The sequence below is a fragment of the Rhinolophus hipposideros genome, assembly GCF_964194185.1.
Source record: "Rhinolophus hipposideros genome assembly, chromosome: 4".
NCBI lineage: Eukaryota > Metazoa > Chordata > Mammalia > Chiroptera > Rhinolophidae > Rhinolophus > Rhinolophus hipposideros.
The window spans coordinates 106006401-106030341 of NC_138050.1; the positions used below are offsets into that span (position 1 = coordinate 106006401).

The 23941-nt window shown below is 45.1% G+C and overlaps 1 protein-coding gene across 4 annotated transcripts in view; it reads left to right on the forward strand.

Moving 5' to 3' along the window:
* Nucleotides 1-23941, forward strand: part of CSMD1 (CUB and Sushi multiple domains 1) — a 1600646-nt gene that overhangs the window by 1332275 nt on the left and 244430 nt on the right. For all 4 annotated transcript variants that reach the window (XM_081046432.1, XM_081046429.1, XM_081046430.1 and 1 more), the window contains 3 exons: nt 654-810; nt 16579-16770; nt 17187-17313. In XM_081046432.1, coding sequence (XP_080902558.1) covers nt 654-810; nt 16579-16770; nt 17187-17313 — 476 coding nt within the window. The remainder of the gene's footprint in view (nt 1-653; nt 811-16578; nt 16771-17186; nt 17314-23941) is intronic.

Consider the following 23941-nt stretch of genomic DNA (forward strand, 5'->3'; position numbering starts at 1 on the left):
AAAACCAGGCCCTGTGCTCTCTGCCTTCCATCACTCGATCCTTCTAGTCAGGCCTACAACCACCTGTGAAGACACCTGTGAATTCAGATGCAGACTATCGGGAACAAAGACACCTCTCTGACATGGTTATGTGGTGGCATTCTCGCATGACACCTAACCTAAGACTAATCACTCAGGCTCAAAGACAAGAACATGTGACGAGGTTTCAGTGGGGTGTCTTGCCTGGTAATAATTCAGGTAGCGCTGAGCAGAGAAGAAAGGGCCGCCTGTTAGGTGTAGGGTGGCTCGGAGAAGACGTTCGTGGCTGCAGTACTGTACAGAGTTCAAGCTTTCCCAGTGGATTATGGGGGGGGAAAGGTAGGTCAGGGAACCGGGCATGCAAAGAAATGCTTAATGTTAAAAAAAAAAAACACAACTCTCAGAGTGATGAATGCAAAATGACCTGGACACAGATGAAGTCATTTGTCTGTAATGTTTAGCGGTAAAGACACAGTTTAAAGAAAAACATTGTGCAGCCCTGTCATCCAGTCAGCCTTCTGCAAACTAACTTTTTACATATTGTACAGATCTCATCTTTGAAGACTTGAATGTCTTGTTAAAGCTGCTAATGTACAAACACCGGCGTAATGGGCCCATCTGTGAATTCTCTTCAGGTGTATGATGGAAAAGACACTTCGTCACGGCCCCTGGGGACCTTCACGAAAAACGAGCTTCTGGGCCTGACCCTAAACAGCACTTCTAATCACCTGTGGCTGGAATTCAACAGCAACGCATCGGACACCGAGCAAGGGTTCCAGCTCACCTACACCAGTAAGTAGTGGATGACATAATCGTTTCATTTTCCCAGGAACCATCTGCTGCTTAGCTGACGTCACATGTTTTCAACATTGCTATGTTTTCAACATTGCTTTGTTTTCTGGCTTTCCTACTGTGTTGTGAGTTGCCGTTTACCTCTGTACACTGGTGCCAGGCAGTAAATTTAAAACATTATCAGAAGCATTAGTGTGAAATTTATTTATTTGGAAGTATCAATATTTTTATGATAAAGTGGCTGAATCTAAAAGAAAATATCTTACAACATTAGGAGCTTCTGGGCCTAAACATATTGATTGTGATGTAGAGCACACTGAACTTCATGTCCATGTATCACACGACAGGTTTAGGATGGATGCTTGGTTTACAGGAATGAAGTCATAGGAATGGGTTTTGCATGCCGACCATGCCTCAGTACGTTTCTGTCTATCACAGAGGTTAGGTCTACATATTATAGAGTGTGTCGTACGTGTGTATAATATGTGACCATATATCCATATAAATACACACATGCATATATGAGTATAAAACAACCCTATGCCCTAAGGCCTTTCTTACTGCCTCTGATTTCCTAATGAGAAAACTAAACACAAGAAATGGATTTATTTAAGCTGAGCTTCTATCTCTCGTCTCGTTACTTTCCCAACCCTGGTTACTGCCTTTCCCCCAACGATGTGCAACTAGAGTAATTTATGATTTATGAACACTTATTCCTATATTCTTATGGTTGTGCAAAAAAATATCCATAAGCGAGTTTACGCCCACTGGAATTTCGAGGAACCAACCAGGTTTATCATTGAAGAAGAAGGAGGCGCTGTGTCATTTCCAGAATTCAGACTTCCTCTGTATTTTCCAAATAGCCGTGTAGAAGGGCCACGTGCTCTAAAACGTAAGCCCGGATGAAACCAGAGGCTGTACGCTTCAGTTGCACGTGTGTTCACCCGCCCCCGCCGGGAGGAGTCCCCTCCAAGTCTGCCCTGCAGGCACCCCATGCCTGTTGTGACCCTACGTTTCCCTCTGGCACCCAGCACAGCTGTGGGACCTTTTGCTGCCTCTCCCATTTCTCTGAGTAACTGTGAGAAACCTTGAGTCTGTGGATCTATTTATGGGCACTTTCCAATTATATGGACTTTTTTTTTTTTTTTTTTTTTTTTTACATAGCAGCACACACTTTCTAAAAACTAGGGGAAAGAAATATTAGCGGTGATTTAGCTCCTGGCCTGATCGATTTGATAGGAGTAATTATCTTCTCGGCCTGTCCCCCTCCTTGCCACTACCTGGAAAACACAAACGTGCCCTGGGTACAGGTCTTCCTCGCACGATTGTCCCACAGCTGCCAGATGCAGATGGGTGTTTATTATATGGTATTGACGGCGCTGCTGGCTGTATAATCAAAATATTATTAATTTCACATTAAAGCCGTAGGTTTAAACACTAAGTGATTGAGTGTAAGAAATACCAAACACCCACAATGGGATCAAATATCCACTCCTAAGAGATGGTGTGGAAATAACGGTCACAAATTGTTTTGAGCGAATTGTTAAAGCTTAAGACTGTGTAAAGAGACTGTTGACTGACTATTTTGAAAAGACTATTGTGATTGCCTCTTGCTAGTTAGTTCATTCCTTAAGGAAACACTCATTTTAAATGTTTCAGATCCATAATTTATCTACAAATATGAGTGGATTAGAAAATGTCAACAGAGAGTAAATATGTAGCTTAATAAACAGCCTGACGTTTTTGAAATGGGCACAGATAATCTCTCGTATGTTCTTTAATATTTACAACCACTCTCGCGTACCTTCTGGTTTTACCGTATTGGCCACCCCGGGTCCTGGTCAGTGGCTCCTTTCACTCTTCTGCATAAGGTAGAAATCAGTGTCCACATCTTTAAGGATATGCTGAAGTTCTCACACCCAGGAGTGGCACAGCCAGGGCCCAAATGTAGGTCTCGGAACTGAACTGTTGAACAACTTTTTTTCAGGTATTTAGTTGATCCTTCCTTGCTGGGTACCACATACAGTGACGGATATCTATGTACCTAGAAGCATGGGCCAGGAAGAACAGCTAGCATCTTTGGACCAGCAGCAATAGATGTAATAGGAGGCATTTATTAAGCAACTCCTGATTTCTGAGTACTAGGTTCGGGTGACGTGCAACTGAAAAGCTTCTTCCATCACAGAACGCTGCTTCTTATTACAGACCTGTTGATCCCATCACAGATGAGGGTCTTCTGATTCGGTCGTGATGGCTCATGGAAGCATGACCCATAAGCTCCTTGAGATGGGGCAGCAGTGTTCATTTTTATTCCTCCTGCACACGTGTCTGATCTGTGATATGAAAGCTGACGTCCAACCATCATTGTTCAGGCTGAGATTCCCCAGAGCTGGCTCAGGGCAGGGAAGTCAGGGTTTCTCCTTAGTTAACAGCATTTTAGTTTGCTTTCCCCAGTGATTACAAAACTCTTCATTTCAGGAAAACTCATATGGGCAATGAATTAGTATGCTTTCTAAATATGTCAGCAAATATTTTTACCAAAAAAGGAGTTCTGAAAATTAAAAATAAAGAATTCTATATTTAATTCAGAATTCTTTAAGAAATATGTTGACTTTCTTAGGGTTCCACAGGACTGTTCCAGAATAGTCACTCTTCAGAAGCAGTTTAGCACAAATGTATGGGAGGAATTGGAAATGGAACAGGCTCTCTGAGCTGTATACTTCCGTTATTTCAACAGAGACAAACAAACCCTCCGTCACAATCCAACAAACATCCCTCGGCTGTCTTAGTGGATCCGAATTCACACTTCCTTTTGATACATAAGTGGCCGAGGATTGTCGCGTGAGCAGCTGTGAACACTGTGCAGCAGCATTATTAGATAAGGCCCGGTCTTTTATATTATAGTAAAAGAAGACCGGGTCTTATATTATAGTAAAAGAAGACCGGGTCTTATATTATAGTAAAACAAGACCGGGTCTTATATTATAGTAAAAGAAGACCGGGTCTTATATTATAGTAAAACAAGACCGGGTCTTATATTATAGTAAAAGAAGACCGGGTCTTATATTATAGTAAAAGAAGACCGGGTCTTATATTATAGTAAAACAAGACCGGGTCTTATATTATAGTAAAACAAGACCGGGTCTTATATTATAGTAAAACAAGACCGGGTCTTATATTATAGTAAAACAAGACCAGGTCTTATATTAATTTTTGCTCCAAAAGACGCATTAGAGCTGATTGTTCAGCTAGGTCTTATTTTCAGGGAAACAGGGTATTGTGAAATGACTACCGTGGCTGGCTAGCTAACACCTCCGTCAGCTCACAGTTACCTTTTGTGTGTGCTTGCAATGGAGTCCCAGTGCCATCAGCTCCCTGGCGATGAAGGAGACTGAAGTGCTCAGTGATGTATTCAATTCGTAGCTGATTTATTTTTTCCTTACAACTGGATTTAGGAAATTCTATGCCTGAAGCGGCGTGTCATCGGTGTTGAATTACAAAGGACCTTCTAAGGAAAAGTCTCTTTTTTGGCAGGGCTCTTGAATCACTCTCCTCTCCTGTGCCCACCATCCAGTGGGCCTGAGAGACACACACCTGGCCTCTCCTGCACTCTCATAGGTGGCTGCTCACCCAGTCACACCCCCAAACGCGCTCCCTGCCTCAGTTTCCCTGTGCACTGTTTGCCACTGCAGTGGAGTCCTCCCCCAGCTCAGCTGACAAGGCAGCGTCTGCTTTCCCGCAGGGCTGGGGACCGTCACCCTGCCCGTGACAGTGACTGCATCGCATGGCCTCATTTTCCAGTCTCACTCACCTCGCTTGCTGGAAACATGTCTGGTGGAGTTCTCATTTTCTATCAAGCACCACCTGCTTGGCCAAACCTCCTCTGTTATGGGCAATTCCTGGGGGAAAAGCAATTTTCAGGGCCCCTCAAGCCCTCAAGCACTGTGCCACTTTATCTCTCCCTCAACCACTCCGCACCGGCAGCGGCTCCCCCGTGTTAGGTAAGTTTTCCCAGCCTCTGGTTGTGCCTGGTAAGGTCTTTCTTCTCCATCTGGTCTGTGGTGGTGGAATTCTGGCACATCAGAGCCGAGCCCAAGTGAGGAACGGTGAGACGTTAGCTCTTTTATTTTCAAGGAGTCACATAATGACCTTAAGACTCTATATTGATATTACCACCGAGTTTAATGTCTTTTATTCAAAAGCTCTCATACACATCCAAAACCACAGTTTAATTCAAGCTGGGTTTGTTTGTTTTTTCACAATTTTTGCTGATTACCTGGATTAGAAATACCAAAATTTTACCTTTAGATTTTATGGCCGTCTCATTAATCTCCCATGAACTTCGTCCTCCATAATTGCTTTTGCATTTATTATCGCTCAGCTCTAATGTGAGGGTAACTGCGATAGCCGCATGTTTTCAGGACCCAGACACAGCACACCATGCTAGGGCATGTCAAACGGAGACCTTGGGATCGAAACTGACCGGAGAGATAGGGATTTCCCCGAAGTGTGAGGAGGCGGGACCCGATGGCAGTGGCACCTGTCCTGAAGGCAAGGGCAGTTCTGCAAGATGTTCGGGACCAGCGTTCGGCACTGGGTGTGACCTGTGAGCTACGCAAAGTCTGGCAGGGCGGTAACTCATGAAAACTGTTCATTTGCGGTGATATTCACAAGCTGAAGCAGAAATGTATCAACAACATATGTCAATGGAAAGCAAGGAAAGGTCCAGTGACGGCAATCCCTGGGGTGGGAGTTTGGGGCAGCCATGGAAGAAGAGCGTGGATGAACCAGAGCCTGTGCTCGTAGGGACGTGAGACAGAGGCAGACTGCTGAATCAGAGACTCAGACACAGAGAGGAGTCAGATTCCGTAGGGCCCAGGAGGGGACCCAGGCTGAGGGAAAGGGCGTGACTTGCGTTTGGCTTTGAGTCGCGGTGGTGGACCTACACCAGCAGCAAGGACGACCATATTGTGAGTTTCAGTTGGTGAACAGACTCACCTGGTAAATAAGAGCAGGTGGTTTCTAGAAACTGGGTTCTGAACGGGCTGCTGATACTGTGGAGCTCTCAGTTACAGAGAGAAGATGCCCGAGAGGCTAGAAATAGTGAAGATTCGGAGTCTCATGAGTTCAGGGGACCAGTTAAAGGATCTGGGTCCAGGTGAATGTCTGTAGAAGACCAGTGGCAGGACGGCTGGCACATGGGAGGGATGAGCCAGGAGCTGGGGACGGAATCTCAGAATTCACTTGTTTTACAACCTGGCTCAAAGAAAATCTCTACACTTAAAAAATCTCTACACATTTAACTCTGACAGAGTTACTTTTTGTGCTTATCTAAAAATTACCTCTCTGTGCTCTTATATTTAAGTCTATTCCCAGAAAAATGAGTTGTCTTCTAACTTTATTATTTCTAAGTTAGAGTCAATTTAGTTTGGGGATCACAGCTGAAATGATTCTCCCAAGAATTTTTATCAAGTACAACATAGTGAACCTTAGCTGTGAGGACAGAAAAATAAAGCTAATTTCTAACAGGCCTGACACTGACACTTAAAAACGATATGTATATTAAGTGAAACATTAACTCGTGTACCCAGAATGCATTGTGCTGTAGAAGCAATGGCGTAGGAAAGCAAACTGTGCCGTCCGTGGGGTGACAAGTGCGTGTCTGCAGGCTGTGGGGTTGCACGATGGGAAACGCCCTGTCACCACCTTCAGACACAGCCACACATGGCGTATAAGCTTCTTACACAGAGTCCTAGAACTGCATTGTTACTCTGCTTCTGCAGGACATGAAAGCCTGTAGAATCATGTTGTATGTACTACGTTCTTCAACACTGAGTGACTTTCAGTGCGATAGACAGGCTGTAAAGCAAGAGGCACATGTTAGAAAGAGAAAGGCCTTCCGTCTCTGGGAATGCCACGTAAACAGTCCCCAGCCCTCATCCCCAGCACTAGGAAATTATACTTTTATGTGTACACCTCAGAATAAATACTTCCTTATTGTGAAACACCATTAAGAAAATATGCTGGGCCAAACGATAGAATTTTCCAGAAGGGTGAGATGGCGATAAGCCTTTGGGGAACTGCTGTGCTGTGAGACAGACGCCTCCTACCTCAAGGTGAGACTGCAGTAACAGAACATAAATCTCCACCCATTTCTCAGAGGGAGGAGAGGGCAAAGTACTATGACCCTTCTAAAAGGAAAGTGACAGGAGGGGAGGCTTAATTGATTTGCTGACTGCCAAAAAGCACATTAGAGAGAGAGGGGTGCGTATAAGCCAAGTCTCTCACCTCCTAATTGGAAGTTTTGTCACCTCATTGCCTTACTAACAGGTACGGGGAAGGCATCAGGAGAGTTTACAGTGTTCTGAATAACCCCGGGGAAACCATGACAGGCTTTGCCTCTGGGCCATGTCACAGTTGCCCACGTAGGATTTCAGGTGATCCACAACACAGCCCACAAACCTGTAGAAATTGGCATGCGCATGTCAATCTAGAAATAGCTCCTGCATGGCTCTGAATAATTTTCTAAGAGGTTTAGTTGTGTGAATTATTCTTGTGTTTTGTAATTAATCATTCCTTATATTCTGTGACAATTTGCTAGTTGATACACAGTTACTTCTTTTCATCTTTCAGAATTGATGAATATATTGTTGGCCACCAGTACTTTGTAAAAGACAAAGGACCTAGAGAAGGGTGACATCAATTAATTATAAGGAGTAAACTAAAAGCATATGACTTGAGTGTGAAATAAAATGAAGGCTGACAGATGATATCACCAGATGCTATAAAACGCTAATCTTTATGGGAAGAGTGATGACAGAATTTTATTCCATTCTTCTGTGGAGAAACTAAAAAGCAATAATTATTGTGTTAGTAGAAGTCATAGATACATTGTTTTCACAAAGGGTCGTTCATGAGAAGATGAGAATCTCCAAGATTCATCCGCTTTGTAAGGATGGACACGCTGGGTATGGCTCACAGATCATTTCAGTTCTGATTTTGATTTTTCTTGCATGGCAAAAGAAAAAGGCATGAGATCTCTTCAGATTTACATTTGTGATATTTCTCCTCTCCACAAATTTTGACACAAGGACATTTGAAGGCTATTAGGATCTCAACATCGTCAGATGAGGTTTTGTTTGTTTGTTTGTTCTCTATTAAGTAAACATTTCAGAAAACACTGATATGAAGACAATCCCATCTGTTAAATTCCAGCACAAAACAATTAGACTGAGGGATTTGGGAAAAAATATTAAGACAATCAGAAATATTCAGCTTAAACTTTGCAGACTCTGGAGAGATACACTAACCATCGTTCAACAGCAGATGCCAGGAATGACCGTTCACTGCCAGGTACTTCTCTTAATAATGACATGGGGGTGAGAGGACTGCACCCTGTGGGGCTCTGATGACGAGCAGGACGTGTCCTCACTGTCACCAGCCAGCTGCGTGATCTGGCATGTCACAGAGCGTAGATTGCTTCTATAAATAAGTAGATGATTTTACACACTCTTAGTTCTGAGATTCTGTGAATCTGGAACAAAGGATAGTTTAACAGTTAAAAGGGATATTGAATTTTCTTACAATGATTTCAGGAACATTTCATTTTAACTCCCTGTATAAAATGGGGAAGTGAGGGTTTGGGGGTGGGCTGTAGAGAAAGAGAGGAGCCGAGGGTGACACTGACTTTTCTGGACTCAGTGACTGTCATCAAGGGACTTGGGCAAGTGGAGAAGGGTCGCTTTGTGGGGAGAGGATGAGAGGACTTCACTTATACACCAGGGTTTTGGTGTCACTTGCTTTTGAGTCTTGCTCCAATATGTAGACACTTAGCTGGACGTAGTTAGAAGTTGGTCGTTGGATCTTGTGTAATCTAATTCCGAGGAGATGAAAGTAAGAACAAGGTGATAGAGGCAAAAAACCTAAGTGCAGATTAGAAACTCTTAAATTTACAGGACTCGGTGATGAACTAGACTGTAAGTGAGATGAAGAAAGGGAGGAAATGTGACCCAGGGACTGAGTTCCAGGAGGTTGCAGTGTTGTACCGAGCTCTGAATAAGCAGTGAAGTCCTGTATGTGGGATTTCCTGACACGTGCTTTGCATTCAGGTAAACAGAGACCTATTTCCTTTATCAGACAGCAGGCCGACTGCACAGGGAAGGAGCCGTGTGAGGTTTGGCGTGGGCTTGGGGTGGGCGTAGTCCGCAGCTGGAGGGGTAGCCTGGCTCCCTGGCCTGTGGGCGCCGACCCTGCGAGGGCCCCTGCAGTGCAGGCACAGCTGGGTGGCAGGCCACAGGCTTCCCTGCAGCGTTGGTCCAGGTACAGAACCTGATGCATCTTTGTCACCGAAACATCAGGTGAGAAACCAAGAGAATGAAATCCCAGAAGTGGGCTGTCGTGCCTGGGATGGCTGCACTGGAATCCTCCAGATGAGCTCATGCACGTCCGCATGAAATGAGACCTGTATGAAGTGGGTCCTGTAGGAGGAGAAATGACTGAATTGTCCTGTCCTCTTGCACAGTCCAGTAACGGAAAGAAATGCCAAGAAATGGCTCCTTCCTGTATACTCGTTTTTAAGCTGAATGTTGAATATTTAACTGCTATTTTAAATGTAAAAGACAAATCCCCAGACCTACAGGAATAAACTGGTTCCAGTAGGAAATACAAATAAGCAAATCATTCATCAAGAAGTGAAGGAACCTTTTTTTACTTCTAATTGGGATCCAATGGGTCACTCAGGCTTTTGGCTTCCAACACTGCTGGGAATGCTTGTTGTCATTTAATTTATCCTCAGACCAAACTCACAGTGACTGAAATAGCACTGTCTTGTGTTCCTGAAGATTTGGGGATTGAATTTCACGTATCATCATCCTCATCGTCATTATTTCATGGAACGTCCATCTCATTCTGTGGACTTGTCATTATACATTTCCACATGGATTTGAGAACTGTTGGGATTCCCTCTTTTGAAAATCAGTTTATGGAGAAATTTGAAAGCGTAGCTTTCATTCTAGGTTTATTAAATAATATTGTTGACTCCATTCTGAAATTCCACTCACTGCATATTCGGATCAAATGTTGTTTTTAAATTCTCCCAATTATTATTTGTTTTAAATCAGAAAGTATTAAACTTTGAAAGGTAAGCCTTCATTCTCATGATTTTGAAAGCCAGCTTACTGATTGTTTAAAATGTGTAAACAAGCAGTTCGTTTTGTGTTTTAATGACATTTGAAAATCATTAGAAGTTTGTTTGAATCAAAAGCACTTATTAACAAATACAATTAAAATAAGCACCAGTGAAACACAGTAACGTGAATGTGTTCCACGGTGTTGAATTTGATGCCAGACTCCTGAGATGGTGCGATAGGCAGAGTATTCAGTGTCCTGCCGTTTTCAGGGAGGTGAGGTTTATTTGGGTGATAAAGCACGTGCCCAGGAAAACGCAGAAGGGCCCAGCAGGCTGCACACCGATGCCCAGATGTTCTGTGGGAGGGTTCGTAAGAGGCTGCAGAGGGCGGAGGGCGCCGGGAGGAATGCTGGGGGCTCAGCAGCCATGCGCGGACTTGATTCTGAAGGCCGGGCACGGTTTGGGGGATTGGAGCAATACTGAGGCACAACTAGGAAGCTAGCCTGGCTAGCCTGGCTGCAGGAGGTGACAGCGGGTGACAGGCAGGTGACAAGATTGTGACGAGAATAAGCATTCACGGGTCTCACAGGTCATCCTGCCAGGAAATCTTAGGCAAGGCAGCCACCTCTGCAGGAGCTCAGAAGATGTGAACGCAGCGAGAGACAGTCGGCAGGGGAGGCGTGGGCACTTGTGCAGAGCATGCGACGCAGGCTTTGCCAGGTGCTGGTGACCAGGTGCATAGGAGCCACTGACCAGAGACTCAGAGGTTATCTCCAGGTCCTGGGAGCCGCGGGGCCTGGGACAGGCCTTGAGAGACACAGATCAGGGCCTTGCTTCTGCCCACAGAATTGCGGGGAGCATGTTTTGCTTTGTTTTGCGTTTGGGTTTCGCTGCTGAACGCCTCATGGTATGGAGCGTAGGTGAAAGTCCACCTCACGTGTCACAGTTGCAGGCCCGTACCTGAGCCTGGCCGCCCGAGACAATACCGCGTCCCTGACTTAGGCGGCTGTGTCACTCGTGTCTCTGAAGCAAGCCGAGTGACGACGGGCTGGTACTTGCGCGTCACCATTAGGCTGATGGATGGTAGTCACTCACGCAGAAAGTCTTTGAAAGAGTGAGATATGCACAGCGAGAAAGGACATTGTCCCTTCCTCGCACTGCGATGTGCTGTGCTTGTGAGGGGTTGACGACCTCACCGCCAGTGGGGTGGGGCATTCCTGCTTGGGCCTGACAATTCCTTTCTAGTTATTTGTTGTAGAATAATACAAGGAACAACACATGAATAATAACAGCAGCAATAAATCCCAGGATTGTTGCTGATCCCTTACATTTATACAGAGCGTACTTAGGAGGAGCTCAAAGTGTTTTCATGACTCTTTGGCTTTCTTTAATAAAAATTTCTACAGTCTGGGTTGGAGGGGAGTGGCGGATGAAAGACGCATCCTGATTCATATTTGACACTTGGAAAATGAAGGGCACAAGGCACAGGGAGGTGAGTGTGAGGGTGGACTTGGTGCAGCACTTCATTTCAGAAGTATTAGCTGTCCCTCACTCTGTATCCCCATCCCTCTCCTACTAGCTCTCTTGTCCTTGGGCTCCTGGCCATCTGGTGAGGTTGTTCTTGGCCCCTCTCCCCGGGAGGGGGGCACTTCATTTGTCCATCTTTCTACTTCTTCTACTCGGGGTCTTTGGGCATTGTCCAATGTGGTGCCTTTCCCTTTCTTTCTCTCTCCCTCTGACTCCCTCTTTTCTCCCTCCATCCCTCTCTCTGAACTATCTCTCTCTCTATCTCTCGATCTATCTATCTATCTATCTATCTATCTATCTATCTATCTATCACTTCTATGAGGTCTGACAATTAAGTTCACGAACTTGTTGAATGCTGTTCCTAACCTTTTTTGATATCAGAGGGATTATTCACTATGAATTTGTACCAACTGGACAGACAGTTAATAACCAAGTTTACTATTTGGAAGTGCTGAAAAGGCTGCATGAAACAGTTAGAGGACCTGAACTTTTCACCAGCAATTCATGGTTCTTGCATCACGACAATGCACCAGCTCACACAGCACTGTCTGTGAGGGAGTTTTTAGCCAGTAAACAAATAACTGTATTGGAACACCCTCCCTACTCACCTAATCTGGCCCCCAGTGACTTTTTTCTTTACCTGAAGAGAAAGCAAATATTGAAAGGAAGACATTTGGATGATACTCAGGACATCAAGGGTAATGTGATGACAGCTCTGATGGCCATTCCAGTAAAAGAGTTCCCAAACTGCTTTGAAGGGTGGACTAGGCGCTGGGGTTGGTGCATAGCTTCCCAAGGGGAGCACTTCGAAGGTGACCGTAGTGACATTCAGCAGTGAGGTGTGTAGCACTTTTTCTAGGGTGAGTTCACAAACTTTTCAGACCTCGTATTTCCACGGGGGCTGCTCACATAATCATCAAATAGTAGCAGCAAAAATAAAACAACATATGAAAAAAGAAATGGATTAAATAAGAAAAGGTAGCTGTGAAAAATTAATTTGAAACTAATGACAGCTATAGGTAGTAAACATAGATACATAATTTAAGAAATAATTAAAAATGAAACACGCACCCACACTTCACCCAGAATTTCATTCTTCATAATGAGAGTGGTGTTGAACAACATGAATCAATCAAACATTTCAGGGAATTCACTGTTAAAGAATTCTCGTGTGAAACACAGTAAGTTTAAGCAGTGCTCTCCTCCTGGACTGCATTTCTCTCCAAATGACGGCAGACAAAGGCAATTAACATAGAATACGTACGTGGTCACAGTTCTGTTGGCTGAAAGCAAATGTGAAAACCCTATTATTTTATAGTTTATTATGCACACAGCAACCTTTCTTATATTCTAAAGAGATGTTTACCGAAAAAGTACATTCTCCAAATTGAAGTAAGTTTAGGTAAAGTTATGAGATAATAGGTTTGTGTGAATGTTTGCAGTTTGTTCTGTTGTTCATAGAAGAGATCAGAGATTCATAAATGACAGGCATGCTTTTGCCAGCGTCTCCCCAAAGCTGGCCTGAGCCGGGACGTCCCTGGTGGTGAGTCCTTAGATGGAGTAAGACCCTCCGTTACTGTTTCCAGGCGCCAGGTGGATAGGAAGGCCTCAGTGCCGAGCGGCTTCTTTTTACACACAAGTGCTTTATTTGGAAGATAAGAATGAGTCCAGTACCAGAGATTTAGTGGAGCCTCTTATAACACTAATATTTTGTTCAACTTTGAAGAGGTCCAGGATTTAATTCTTAAAAATATTGCAACGGGCACTTACTGCAGACGATAAGGAGCGGTGCTTTTCATCTACCTGGTGTTTGCAGCTTGTTTTGACTAGGACATACTGTTCAAAGCATCTGTGCTGCTGATATAACTTAAGAAATCACTGAAAAACAGAAAGAAATAGAATTACTAAACACGGTCAAGCAAGAATTGCAACTCTTAATAATGTTTTGACCCAAAATAACTCGACCTAATCTTTTTAAAGGTCGTAGGGCATGAAGAAAATACAGAATCAACATCTGTACACTGATTTTCTGCAGGCCCTTGGCTTTGAAACAAAAACAGATATTTTCTCTACATTTTTAAAGTCATTACTCTTTAGCAATCTTAAGACTGATCACTCTGAAGTCTTTTAGATTCATATTAAAATGGAAATACCTCTCCTTTAGAGAAATGCCTTTGTAGATCTAAATGTAAATCATAAGAAAATATTGTTAGTAAAGCACAGGAGAATCCTTTCCTGAAATGGACATTGAATCAACATCACAGAATTCCATATTGTCATGTCACAATTCTGCTACTAGACATCAGTGCAACTTATTGTACCAGTGTTTAAAAGCAGTGCTGAAATTTAGGGGAGACAGTGATCACATTACTCCTTAATGACATAGCGACCAGAGCTCAGCTGAAATGAGTCTCACTCTGTCCGTGGAGCAGGGCTTCTCCTGTGCGTGTGAATTGACTGAGTTCCCAGAGTGCAACAGGGGACAAATGCTGGGTTGTGCAGAACTTGCTCTCGTCCTTTCATGGCAGTGATCCTTGCTTTGTTCACTGCTTCCTCCAGAAGAAATGTCTGTAATTCCACCTGTAACGATGCATGGATTATTAAATCATGGGGGAGCTTTGCACAAACAAAGCTTTCTTCAGTGGAGTGAAAATTGGAAAACAAAATTCTGCAAAAGGCAAATACTTTTCAACTTCCCATCAAGGAAAAAGAATTTATTTCGTGTAATGACATTGGTGGCCTAGAGTTTTCAGGCATGTAGGAATGAAATGTGGGACTTTTTACGAAACAGTACATTTCGTGTTAAAGTTACCTAGAAGAAACATCTTTCTCTGCCCCCAAACTTGCATTAAAATCTTTTTGGAGCAAGGTAGGGGGGAGCAAGGAAAGATGTATCAATAAAAATGTCTACTAAACTTCATTTGGGTTGAATGTGTTAGAGAAAAATCTGCTTTATTGCTTTTTCTATCCCTTAATCTCAAAAGTTGTTTTTTTTAAAACCACATCTTGACCTGCAGACATGTTATTTATGACAAGTAGTTACCCTTTCCACTCCCATCTGTCCTTTTTCTCTCGTGGTGACTTCTATTAACTGTAATAGCAGTAAATTTGGGGATGCTAAAATCTCGGTAACTGATTTGACTGATGTCTTGAAAAGCCACCGAGGGGGGGGATCTGCTGAATCACATAAAAGCATTCATGTCTAAGCCGTCTGTGGGGCTCAGGACTGCAGGCTAATGAAACCGTGTGGAAGCCACACAGGAAGATCAGCCAAGGAGTAACTCTCCATCGAGGGAAATCTTTTATAACAAAACCCTTCTGTAGAACCTGGCAGGAATTTGTTGTCAGGATGGAAAGTCTAGGACAAGTCAGCTTGACGAGCTCTTTGTCCCGGCGATGAGCCCAGCAGGTGTGTGCTTTTCACAGCTTCCGCTAAAGCAGAAGATGAAATATGCCAAGCTTTCGCATTCTGAGTCCCCATCAAGGCTGCATGCCCTACACCTCGTTCTTTTAATGCTGTTTATACGTAACTGATGATCTCACCTCGGGCTGTCGACACCTCCCCTTTCAGAATATTTATTTACTCAATAAGCATTTTTGTGAGCTCGAAACATCCAGATTTCTGATGCTTCTTGAAAACTCAGAAGCTCGGGTCCCACAGGGTGTGAATCCCAGCAGGACAGCCAGCTGTGACTGCCGTGGGTGGCGGTCAGTGTGTCCCTGGTCCCTGGTCCTCTGCCTGGTTTGTCATCAGGGGCACATGTGGCCCCATTAGCGTGTGACGCTACCTCTCACAGAGGTCTGCTAGAGGATCAGAATCTGCGTGAGCCCAAGACCCTCTGTGTCCGGGACCCTTCGCCTTACTTCCCCCGCGGGAGGATTGGGAGTAGGCCTTTGGTTTGCTCCAGAATCGATAAACTCTTCTGCTCTTCCTGGCTGGTATCCTGAATTAAAATTCTTTGCGTTTCTTAAATAAGTCAGAGTTACCATAAAGGCACAGTCTGTAAACACAGTCACTTTATCGGAAAAAAAACAAAACTTCAAAGAAGGAAACTTTTCTTTGCCTCTGTGTGGAAGTTACCAGACGTGGACTCCTTTGTCTGTCCTGTGCAAAGTTGTAAAACTCAGTGGTGAGGAGGTAGAGATCGTCAGGGTAAAATGCTATTCAGAATTTAAGGATATATTCCCTTCAATGGAAGGCATCTCAAATTGCAAGTTTGACCGGCAGACTTAGCAAGCGCCATACATTCTTTTTTAATTTTATATTGAGAAAAGGAAGAAGTTAGGGGGAAATAAATGCAGACAGCCCATGTAGTACCTCAGCTGCCAACTCTATTGTGAAAAAGGTCAGTTTGCGTGGTGACCAGGACAGGAACTTGTCACTGCGGGGTGTCTTCACAGATGGCCCCGAGGCTTTGCCTCCCATGGAAGCAGCACACAGCTCTCAGCACCGTCATCTATTGCTTTGCTTGTAAGCGCTGGGTTTGATGAAGCCACTGTCCTGCCTCTTTCCGGGCGGTGGTGCTGCGTGGAGCCCCTCGCCAGCTCCTGGCCGTGGGCTGCGGCCTGTACCCTGGGAGCAGCAGCGACTTTTTGATTTCCCGCCCAGCTGAAGATCTTGGTGTTTCAGGGGAAGCAGGTGGCTCTTGACCATGGCCTGCAGTGAACACTGTCAGTAATGACCCTGGAAGGCACCATGGTGGCAGGAATGGGTGTCCCCTCCTTCTGGAAGGTTCTGGACGTGACAGGAGACGTGGACGCTGCAAAGGCTGACAGTCCCACTCAGAGAAGGCTCTGAGGCTTTCTAGAGAATCCAGCATGCCGGCTGGAGGCACAGGGAGCAGATGATACCTTGGCACTCTGGAAAAATGGTGTCCTAATAAGTAAAGAAATATGAGAGGAACAATTAAAGTGACCAGACCTCAAGAAACATCAAATGGTTAACAAAACTTGGTGATCAAGACCCACACTTACTCCCCTTTTTTACATCCACTCATGGCTTCTCCTTTCTACACGGCAGAAGACAGATGACAACCCAGGCTCTTTCGCTGTATGTGCTCCCCGGAATCCATTCTGCTCTCACCTGTACTCCTGCTGTCCCCTCCTTCTCACAGGTTTCGACCTAGTGAAGTGCGAGGACCCGGGCATCCCGAGCTATGGCTACAGGGTGCGAGACGGAGGCCACTTCACGGACACGACGGTCCTGTACAGCTGCAACCCTGGCTACAGCATGCACGGCGGCAGCACCCTGACGTGCCTCAGTGGGGACCGCAGAGTGTGGGACCAGCCCGTGCCGTCCTGCGTGGGTAAGTGGGGACCGTGTCCCTGCGGTCAGCGCCTGGCCCGTGAGCCCTAGGGTTCTTCCCTGTGCCCCCAGTGCGGGCACTGGTCGGCTGCTACTGCCCACCTCTGTGTGGGTCGTCTTGGGCGTGAGGGCGGATTTCCCAGTGCCGGTGTGTTGAGAGTGTTCCCAGAGAGTTATCAGAATTATAACCCGAGTGTTTCCTTGCTGTGTCCTCTCAACCTCCATTACATCGAGGACAGTGCTTTTCCATCAGAGTCATGCTCGGACAGGTAAAGGCGAGAAAAGGGCCAGGCGGAGGGATGAGTATGATCTTTTCCCTGTGCACAGGACGCAGACGTGACGGGACTCGTTTTTAAGTGTGGCCAGATGACCACCTGTGACCCCTCGAGTGACCCCGTGTTTCTGTGTCTCTTACAGCGGAGTGTGGCGGTCAGATCCACGCAGCCACCTCAGGGCGCCTCTTGTCCCCTGGCTACCCAGCTCCCTACGACAACAACCTGCACTGCACCTGGGTCATAGAGGCCGACCCAGGAAAGACCATCAGGTACCGGATTTACTTGGGTGCAGAGATCTGCAGACGGGGCTCGTCTGCTGCTGCTGTTGCGGCCGTAGTGCTGTCTCCTGATCTGTGCTCACATTACACTTGCTGAGCTGAGCTTCAGAGGACAGTGTGACGGTGTGGGCCCCTTTACCGTTGCCTCACAGGCCTGCTTTTCTATGCCTCTGACCACCTGTGTCAAGCCATTGATAAGAAAGGGAAAAGAAAGAAGGTGTCCCAGTTAGTTTTTGTGCCTAACAAACTGGCCTCCCAAACGTGGTTGCTTAAGATGATTATTTCTGTGCTCATGACTGTGGGTTCCCTGGGCAGTTGTGTTCCAGGCGAGCCCAGAGGGGCGGTCCAGGCGGGCCTCCCTCAGGAGTGTGGGTGGGAAGGCGGGCGTCCAGGATGGCCTCCTCAGTTGTATGGACGAGCTCCGCAGGGGCCTCTCCACCTGCGTTCTGTTCCTTCTCCAGCCTGGTCATGGGCAGGTTCCTAGCAGTGAGGCTTGGCAAGCTTTCCAGACTTCCCGCTTGCATTACACTTGTGAATGTGCTGTATGCCAAAGCAATGCTCCTGGGCTAGCTAAGGTTTACAGAAATATACTCTGCTCCTTAATGGGAAGAGGAGCGAAGTCACAGCCCACAGGCTTCCGTGCAGGGAGGGGAGGGATACCTGGTCAGTCCGTAAAGCACCAAAGTAAGTGTGGCAACCAAGAGCGTATTCTAATCTCAAGTCACACGTTCGAAAGAAAATCTTTAAAAATTACAGAAAGTTGTGCACACATTTCAAGAGAAAGTGTTCTATTCCAATTAATAGTTCTAAGTGATTGTGGTAAGTTTGCTGAACCAGTAAGTAAACCAACAAAAAGCAATGTTTTTCAAGTCAGTTCTCCATGTTCTTATTGGAAGGCTGTGTCCAAAAGCACAGCACACAAAGCAAAAAATAATTTCAGAGTAACTTGCTCTTTAATTAGAGTTCTTGAGGAGCAGGAAGAGAACATACAGTTCCCAGAAACACTTAAAGTCCCTTTCCTCCTAATAACTTTTGTCGTTCATTGTAGTACTTCTTCAATCTATCATAAAAATTCATTTTTTTAAAACCTGCCCATCACCCCAGCAGCCTTAATCCACGTGTCTGGGACGCTTCTCTCCACCCCGTGTGTTATTGTGCCCACGGGAGACTGAATGAATCTGTCCACCAGCTCCTTCTTTAAATGCCTGAAGTTGAAAGAGCGAGAGGTAAAAGCCTCTTCCTGGGGCGAGTGGGTGGATGGCATGTACATAAACTGGTGATTTTTGTCTTTATGCACAAAGGCACCCAAAGGAACTTAGTGCCTTTGTTAAACAGATATGGACTCATCACCCTGCAATCTTAAAACTTAGTAAATACAGCGGGATGGTATTTACTCTCCCGCGTGGAGTGACAGGAGGTGCTCTGGTTCTCCTGTGACGTCATCTGCTGCCGCAGGTAAACGTGTGTGACATCCGTCAAGATAAATCTTAGTTAGATAATTAGTGATCTATTGGGAGAAAACTAAGGCATACTTATGTAACAAAATTTAGGATTCTGCATTCTTCGTGAAAATCAGTGCAGCACTTTTCCATTGAACTAAATAAAAAGAATATTAGTTCTTAACTTTGAAGGCTTGATCTGAATCGTGGGAAAGCCATTGTTACACTGGTTCTGATTTTGAAAAATCTAAGAATCATCTAGGATTCATGAAACAGGATCTGTTTTTTTAGGGAGGATTTCAAATTTTTGTATCTCTCCAAAGTCCCCTTGTGATTTGTTTCCTGAGAATTAGAATGAGCAGTGTCCTAAGTGCAGTCCCAGGGAGAGACGTTCTTTGCAGGTGAAACCAGTACTAACTGACATTCCAGTAAAAAAAGAAAAGAGATTAACAAAGAATGAGTGGAAGTAATAAAAATGCATAACTTTGTATCATGAACTGGCTGATATTTAACCATTAACATCCTACGAAAAAGAGACATTGCACACACCCCAATTTCTTGCTCTGGAATTTTTTTCTTCTTACATATCTTTCAAACGAGAATTTTCCTTACCAAATTGGTAAACAGGTCTTTTTATGTAAGACGTCAAGTCCTTTCTGGTAAGATAGTTAAGGAACTCATCAGTATGATGATTAATTTTCTGAATTGATGTTCAGCTTCACCTCAAAATGTTTCTGGCGATTTCTCCTCAGTCAGAAAACATATACTGTTTTTTGGTATAGCAGTGTGGAAAATAACATACCTAAAAGCACAAACTGTGTAATTTTAGGCTTAAGATGGTACTAGTCCTCTGAAAACTGGGGTCTGCTCTGAGCTTTGCACTTTGTCGGCGAGTTGAGTGAACCTTGGTTATTCATTGGTAGCAGCTAATACGGTCTCTACGCTGTTCACTTGGAAATGCGGCATGTCAGTCACGTGAGGGTGAGTCCAGGGATTAATTCGAGTATTAAAAACTCTTCACATAAACAGAATTCATTATCATCCACTCATACGATCATGTTTTAATGTAAATGTTTTTTACTCAGGAAAGATGAATAAGCACAGAGCCTCGGAAACTGCGAAGGGGCTGCTTTCAGCAAGTCCGGTCACGGTCACGGGCGGGCGGATTTCACTGGGGCCCATTTCTCCTCGCGGCCCACTGTAACTTTTCACTGCGGGCAGTAGCAGACCCCAAGCCGTTGTTGGAGCACACGGGGGTCTGGGAGAGGTTTGTAATGTTACCCTATAGACCTGAGCAGAACTTAATCAAAAGCCTGATGCCATCAATGCAGCCACTTAGGAGTCACACGTCAGCATTTCTCTGCGAGACGCACTGTAGCTCAGGACTGAGCACAGCTGTGGTTTACGTAATAAAGGTGAGGGCGTGGGAACAGCAGTAAGGGTGCGTGGTGCATATCACACGTGTGTGCTGGACCTCGGTTTTAATTGCTTTTCTACAAGTGCAGTTGTCTGGAAAAGTTACTTGGAAAGTATTTCTGTTCTAATTGTTGTCAGGAAATGGCATTTGCAGGTATGGTTGAGGTGGATTCTTTTAGAGGAGCTCATGCTGTATTAAAAACATGAGAGGCGTGTGAAAAATTACCAAGATGCTCAAAACTGCCCCTCGCAGACTTGGTGACACGTTTACTACTGGTGCTCGGCTCCTCTGGAATTTGTTTTCTAGCTGCGCTGGGCTGTAGAGAGACTAAGGTGGGATCTGGCTTGGAGATCTAGGAATGTTTTAATTTCTTCTTGGCCCGACTTCAAGATCCCTGTAAGAAACAGACTCAGGAGGAAAACGAGAGGCAGGCGACTTTCCTTCGCGGGACACTGGTCTCCTGCCCTGTGTGGAGCCGTGGTGAGCGTGCTGAGTGGGAGCAGGGCGGGAGCCGTCGGCTGGCCTCGCAGATGGGCGTGGGCCAGGTATCCGGGCAGCTCACCTTCCTCCTCTCCTGTAAAGACCAAAGCGGATACCTCCTGTCTTCTTGTAGGTGAGATGAGGAAATAACAGGTCAAGAACGCATCTGCCGTCAGGAGATGAGGGGCTGCAGCACATGCAGTGTACCCGCTGTGCACGGCTGCACTGCAGGGCCCTGGGCACCGCCACTGGCTCTAGTGTCCCCTGCGAGCCCCTGAGGACAAGTGAGGGGACTGAAGCTGTGGGCGCCCCACACTCTGCGAGACGCTGGTCCACACAATGTCAGTCTCCGTGGTTTTAGTGAATAACACCAGTGCCCCCAGTGACCATACAGGTCAACTGAGGAACCGCAGGAAGGACAGACCTCTCTCTTTGCTCTTCAGTTCCCAAGTCCCTGCACCAATCGCAGATGCACACGGGTCAGTAACTGGTCACGTGTCGGCCCCTACAGCCTGTGGGTCATGGGTCACTAGGCCCCGCCCTTAGTTCCTGCACAGCCAGCAAAGTGAGCTGCTGTGTGTCTCCTTGTCTCCCGGCGGTGAACCTAATCGACCTTTTACAAAAGTGGAAAATAGAAAAGGGAATCGGCCACAAAGATGAAAGTGCAGAATAAGAATGAAAAGTGATAACACTGGAAGCAATATTGAACGGCGCGGGGACACAGCTGAGGGTGGGGACGCGGGCACACGTTTGTCCCACGCACACAGACTCCTCACAAATACCCCAGACAGCTCGGTTTCGTCACTGTCACTGCTGTCATCCTCCCTGTCCTGTTCTTCCTCCCTCCTTCCCTGTTTCTGCTAATGTCCATTTTCTCCGGGTGGCTGGAGGTTTTAACTTTCAGTATTATATCTTCCTATTTCTCCTTCCCCAATACCCAATAGTTTCCCTAATTAAAAAAAAAAAAAAAAGAGTCAAGGCCTTATGCCGCATCTCTCAGTATTCTTATGGTTGATTGCATTCAATTCCTTTGTAATAGGCACTGAGAAAAAGCCAGTTGTGTGTAAATCCCAGGCCTACTCCACTCATCGTTTCTCTCTCGTCTCTTCTCATCTGCCATTCCCAGTCTCACTTCACGTCACTCTCCTCTTGCTTTAATCTTCTCCAGCAGACCTTTCCAGATCCATCCTTGGCCTTCCTCAGTCTGGGCAGACCCCCACTGGGGGCGAACGGCAGCCCCTTAGCCGGCCCTGAAGCCCCTCGTGACCTGGCTCTCCGTGCCCTCCGGCACACTTGTCTTCAGCCACTCCCGTGGGCGTCTGTGTCAGCACAAACAAGGTGCTGGTCTCCGGTCCTGACCTGCCGTCCCAGCTGTTTCTCTCGACCTGGCTCACCCATTTCTGTGTGTGGCCTCACATCCACTAGGACTCAGTTAAAATGTCAGCCCCTCAACAAAAATGTCGTTTTTATTATCCCGTCTGAAAATGACCTGTTTTATTTTCCGGACTCGATGTTTCCATCCTACATTTACCTTCCTTCTATAGTGATTGCGTGTGTGGTATCACTACCATGATAGGAGATCCGGGCAAACCTCTTACCATCCTCAGCTGCTGTCCCTCCCACACTCATGGGGCCTTCCCGTCGGTGACCTGAATCCCTGCAGCTCCACATAGCACCTCCGATCCCCTGTCCCCCCGTGGTGTTCACTAGGCCTTCCATCTGACCCCCCACACTCTAGGGAGCAGGCTCAGTTGTCTTCATTAAAAATACTAATTTTATACGGCTATAAAATGAATGCATATGTAGACATCTTAAAAAGGTATTTTTTTGAAGAGAAGTGCATTTGCGTATTTACTGTCTGCTGAATTAAAGAAGAAAACATGAGAGCTTGAAATTCGGGGTTCTTTTCATTTAGTTATATTAAATTTATTGGGTGACATTAGTTAGTAAAGTTACATAGGTTTCAGGTGTACAATTCTGTAATACATCATCTATATATCAAATTGTGTGTTCACCACCCAGAGTCAGTTCTCCTTCCATCACCATATATTTGATCCTGTTTACCCTCATCTACCACACGCTTCTCTCTCTTACCGTCTGGTAACCACTAAACTATTGTCTCTGTCTATGAGGTTTTATTTCTTTGTTTGTCTTGTTCTTTTGTTGCTTTCAATTTTATATCACACATGGTATGAGTGACGTCATATGGCTCGTCTCTTTTTCTGTCTGTCTGCACTTAGCACAATAATCTCAAGATTCATCCATGTTGTCACAAATGGCAGTATTTCATCTATTCTTATGGCTGAGAAATATTCCATTGTGTATATGTACCACATCCTCTTTATCCAATCCTACTGAAGGATGCTTTAGTTGTTTCCATATCTTGGCCACAGTGAATAAAGCTGCAATGAACATAAAGTATATATGTCTTTACTAATGTTTTCAGATTTTTGGGTAGTAGGTACCCAAGAGAGAAATTGCTGAGTCATAGTCTAGTTTTAGTTTTTTGAGGAACCTCCACACTGCCTTCCACAGCGGCTGCACCAGTCTGCATTCCCACCAACAGTGTATGAGGGTTCCTTTTTCTCCACAGCCTCTCCAACACTTGTTACTATTTGTCTTGCTGATGAAAGCCATTCTGACTGGGGTGAGGTGATAGCTCATTGTGGTTTTTATTTGCATTTCTCTGATGATTAGCGATGTTGAGCATTTTTTCATATGTCTATTTGCCATTTGTATGTTCTCTTTAGAGAAATGTCTCTTCAGGTCCTCTGTCCATTTTTCAATTGGGTTATTTGTTTTTTTGTTGTTGAGTTGTATGAGTTCCTTGTATATTTGGATATTAGCCCCTTATCAGAGGTGCTGTTTGCAAAAATCTTCTCCCATTCTGTTGGTTGCCTCTTTATTTTGTCGATGGTTTCTTTTGCTGTGCAGAAGCTTTTAAGTTTGATATAGTCCCATTCATTTATTTTAGCTTTTACTTCCCTTGCCTTTGGAGTCAGATTCATAAAATGTTCTTTGAACCCAAGGTCCATAAGTTTAGTACCTATGTTTTCTTCAATGCAGTTTATTGTGTCAGGTCTTATGCTTAAGTCTTTGATCCGTTTTGAATTAATTTTGGTGCATGGTGACAGATAGCAGTCCAGTTTCATTCTTTTGCACGTAGCTATCCAATTCTGCCAGCACCATTTATTGAAGAGGCTGTCTTTCCTCCGTTGTATGTTTTTTGCTTCTTTGTCAATAATTATCTGTCCATATTTATGTGGATATATTTCTGGGTTCT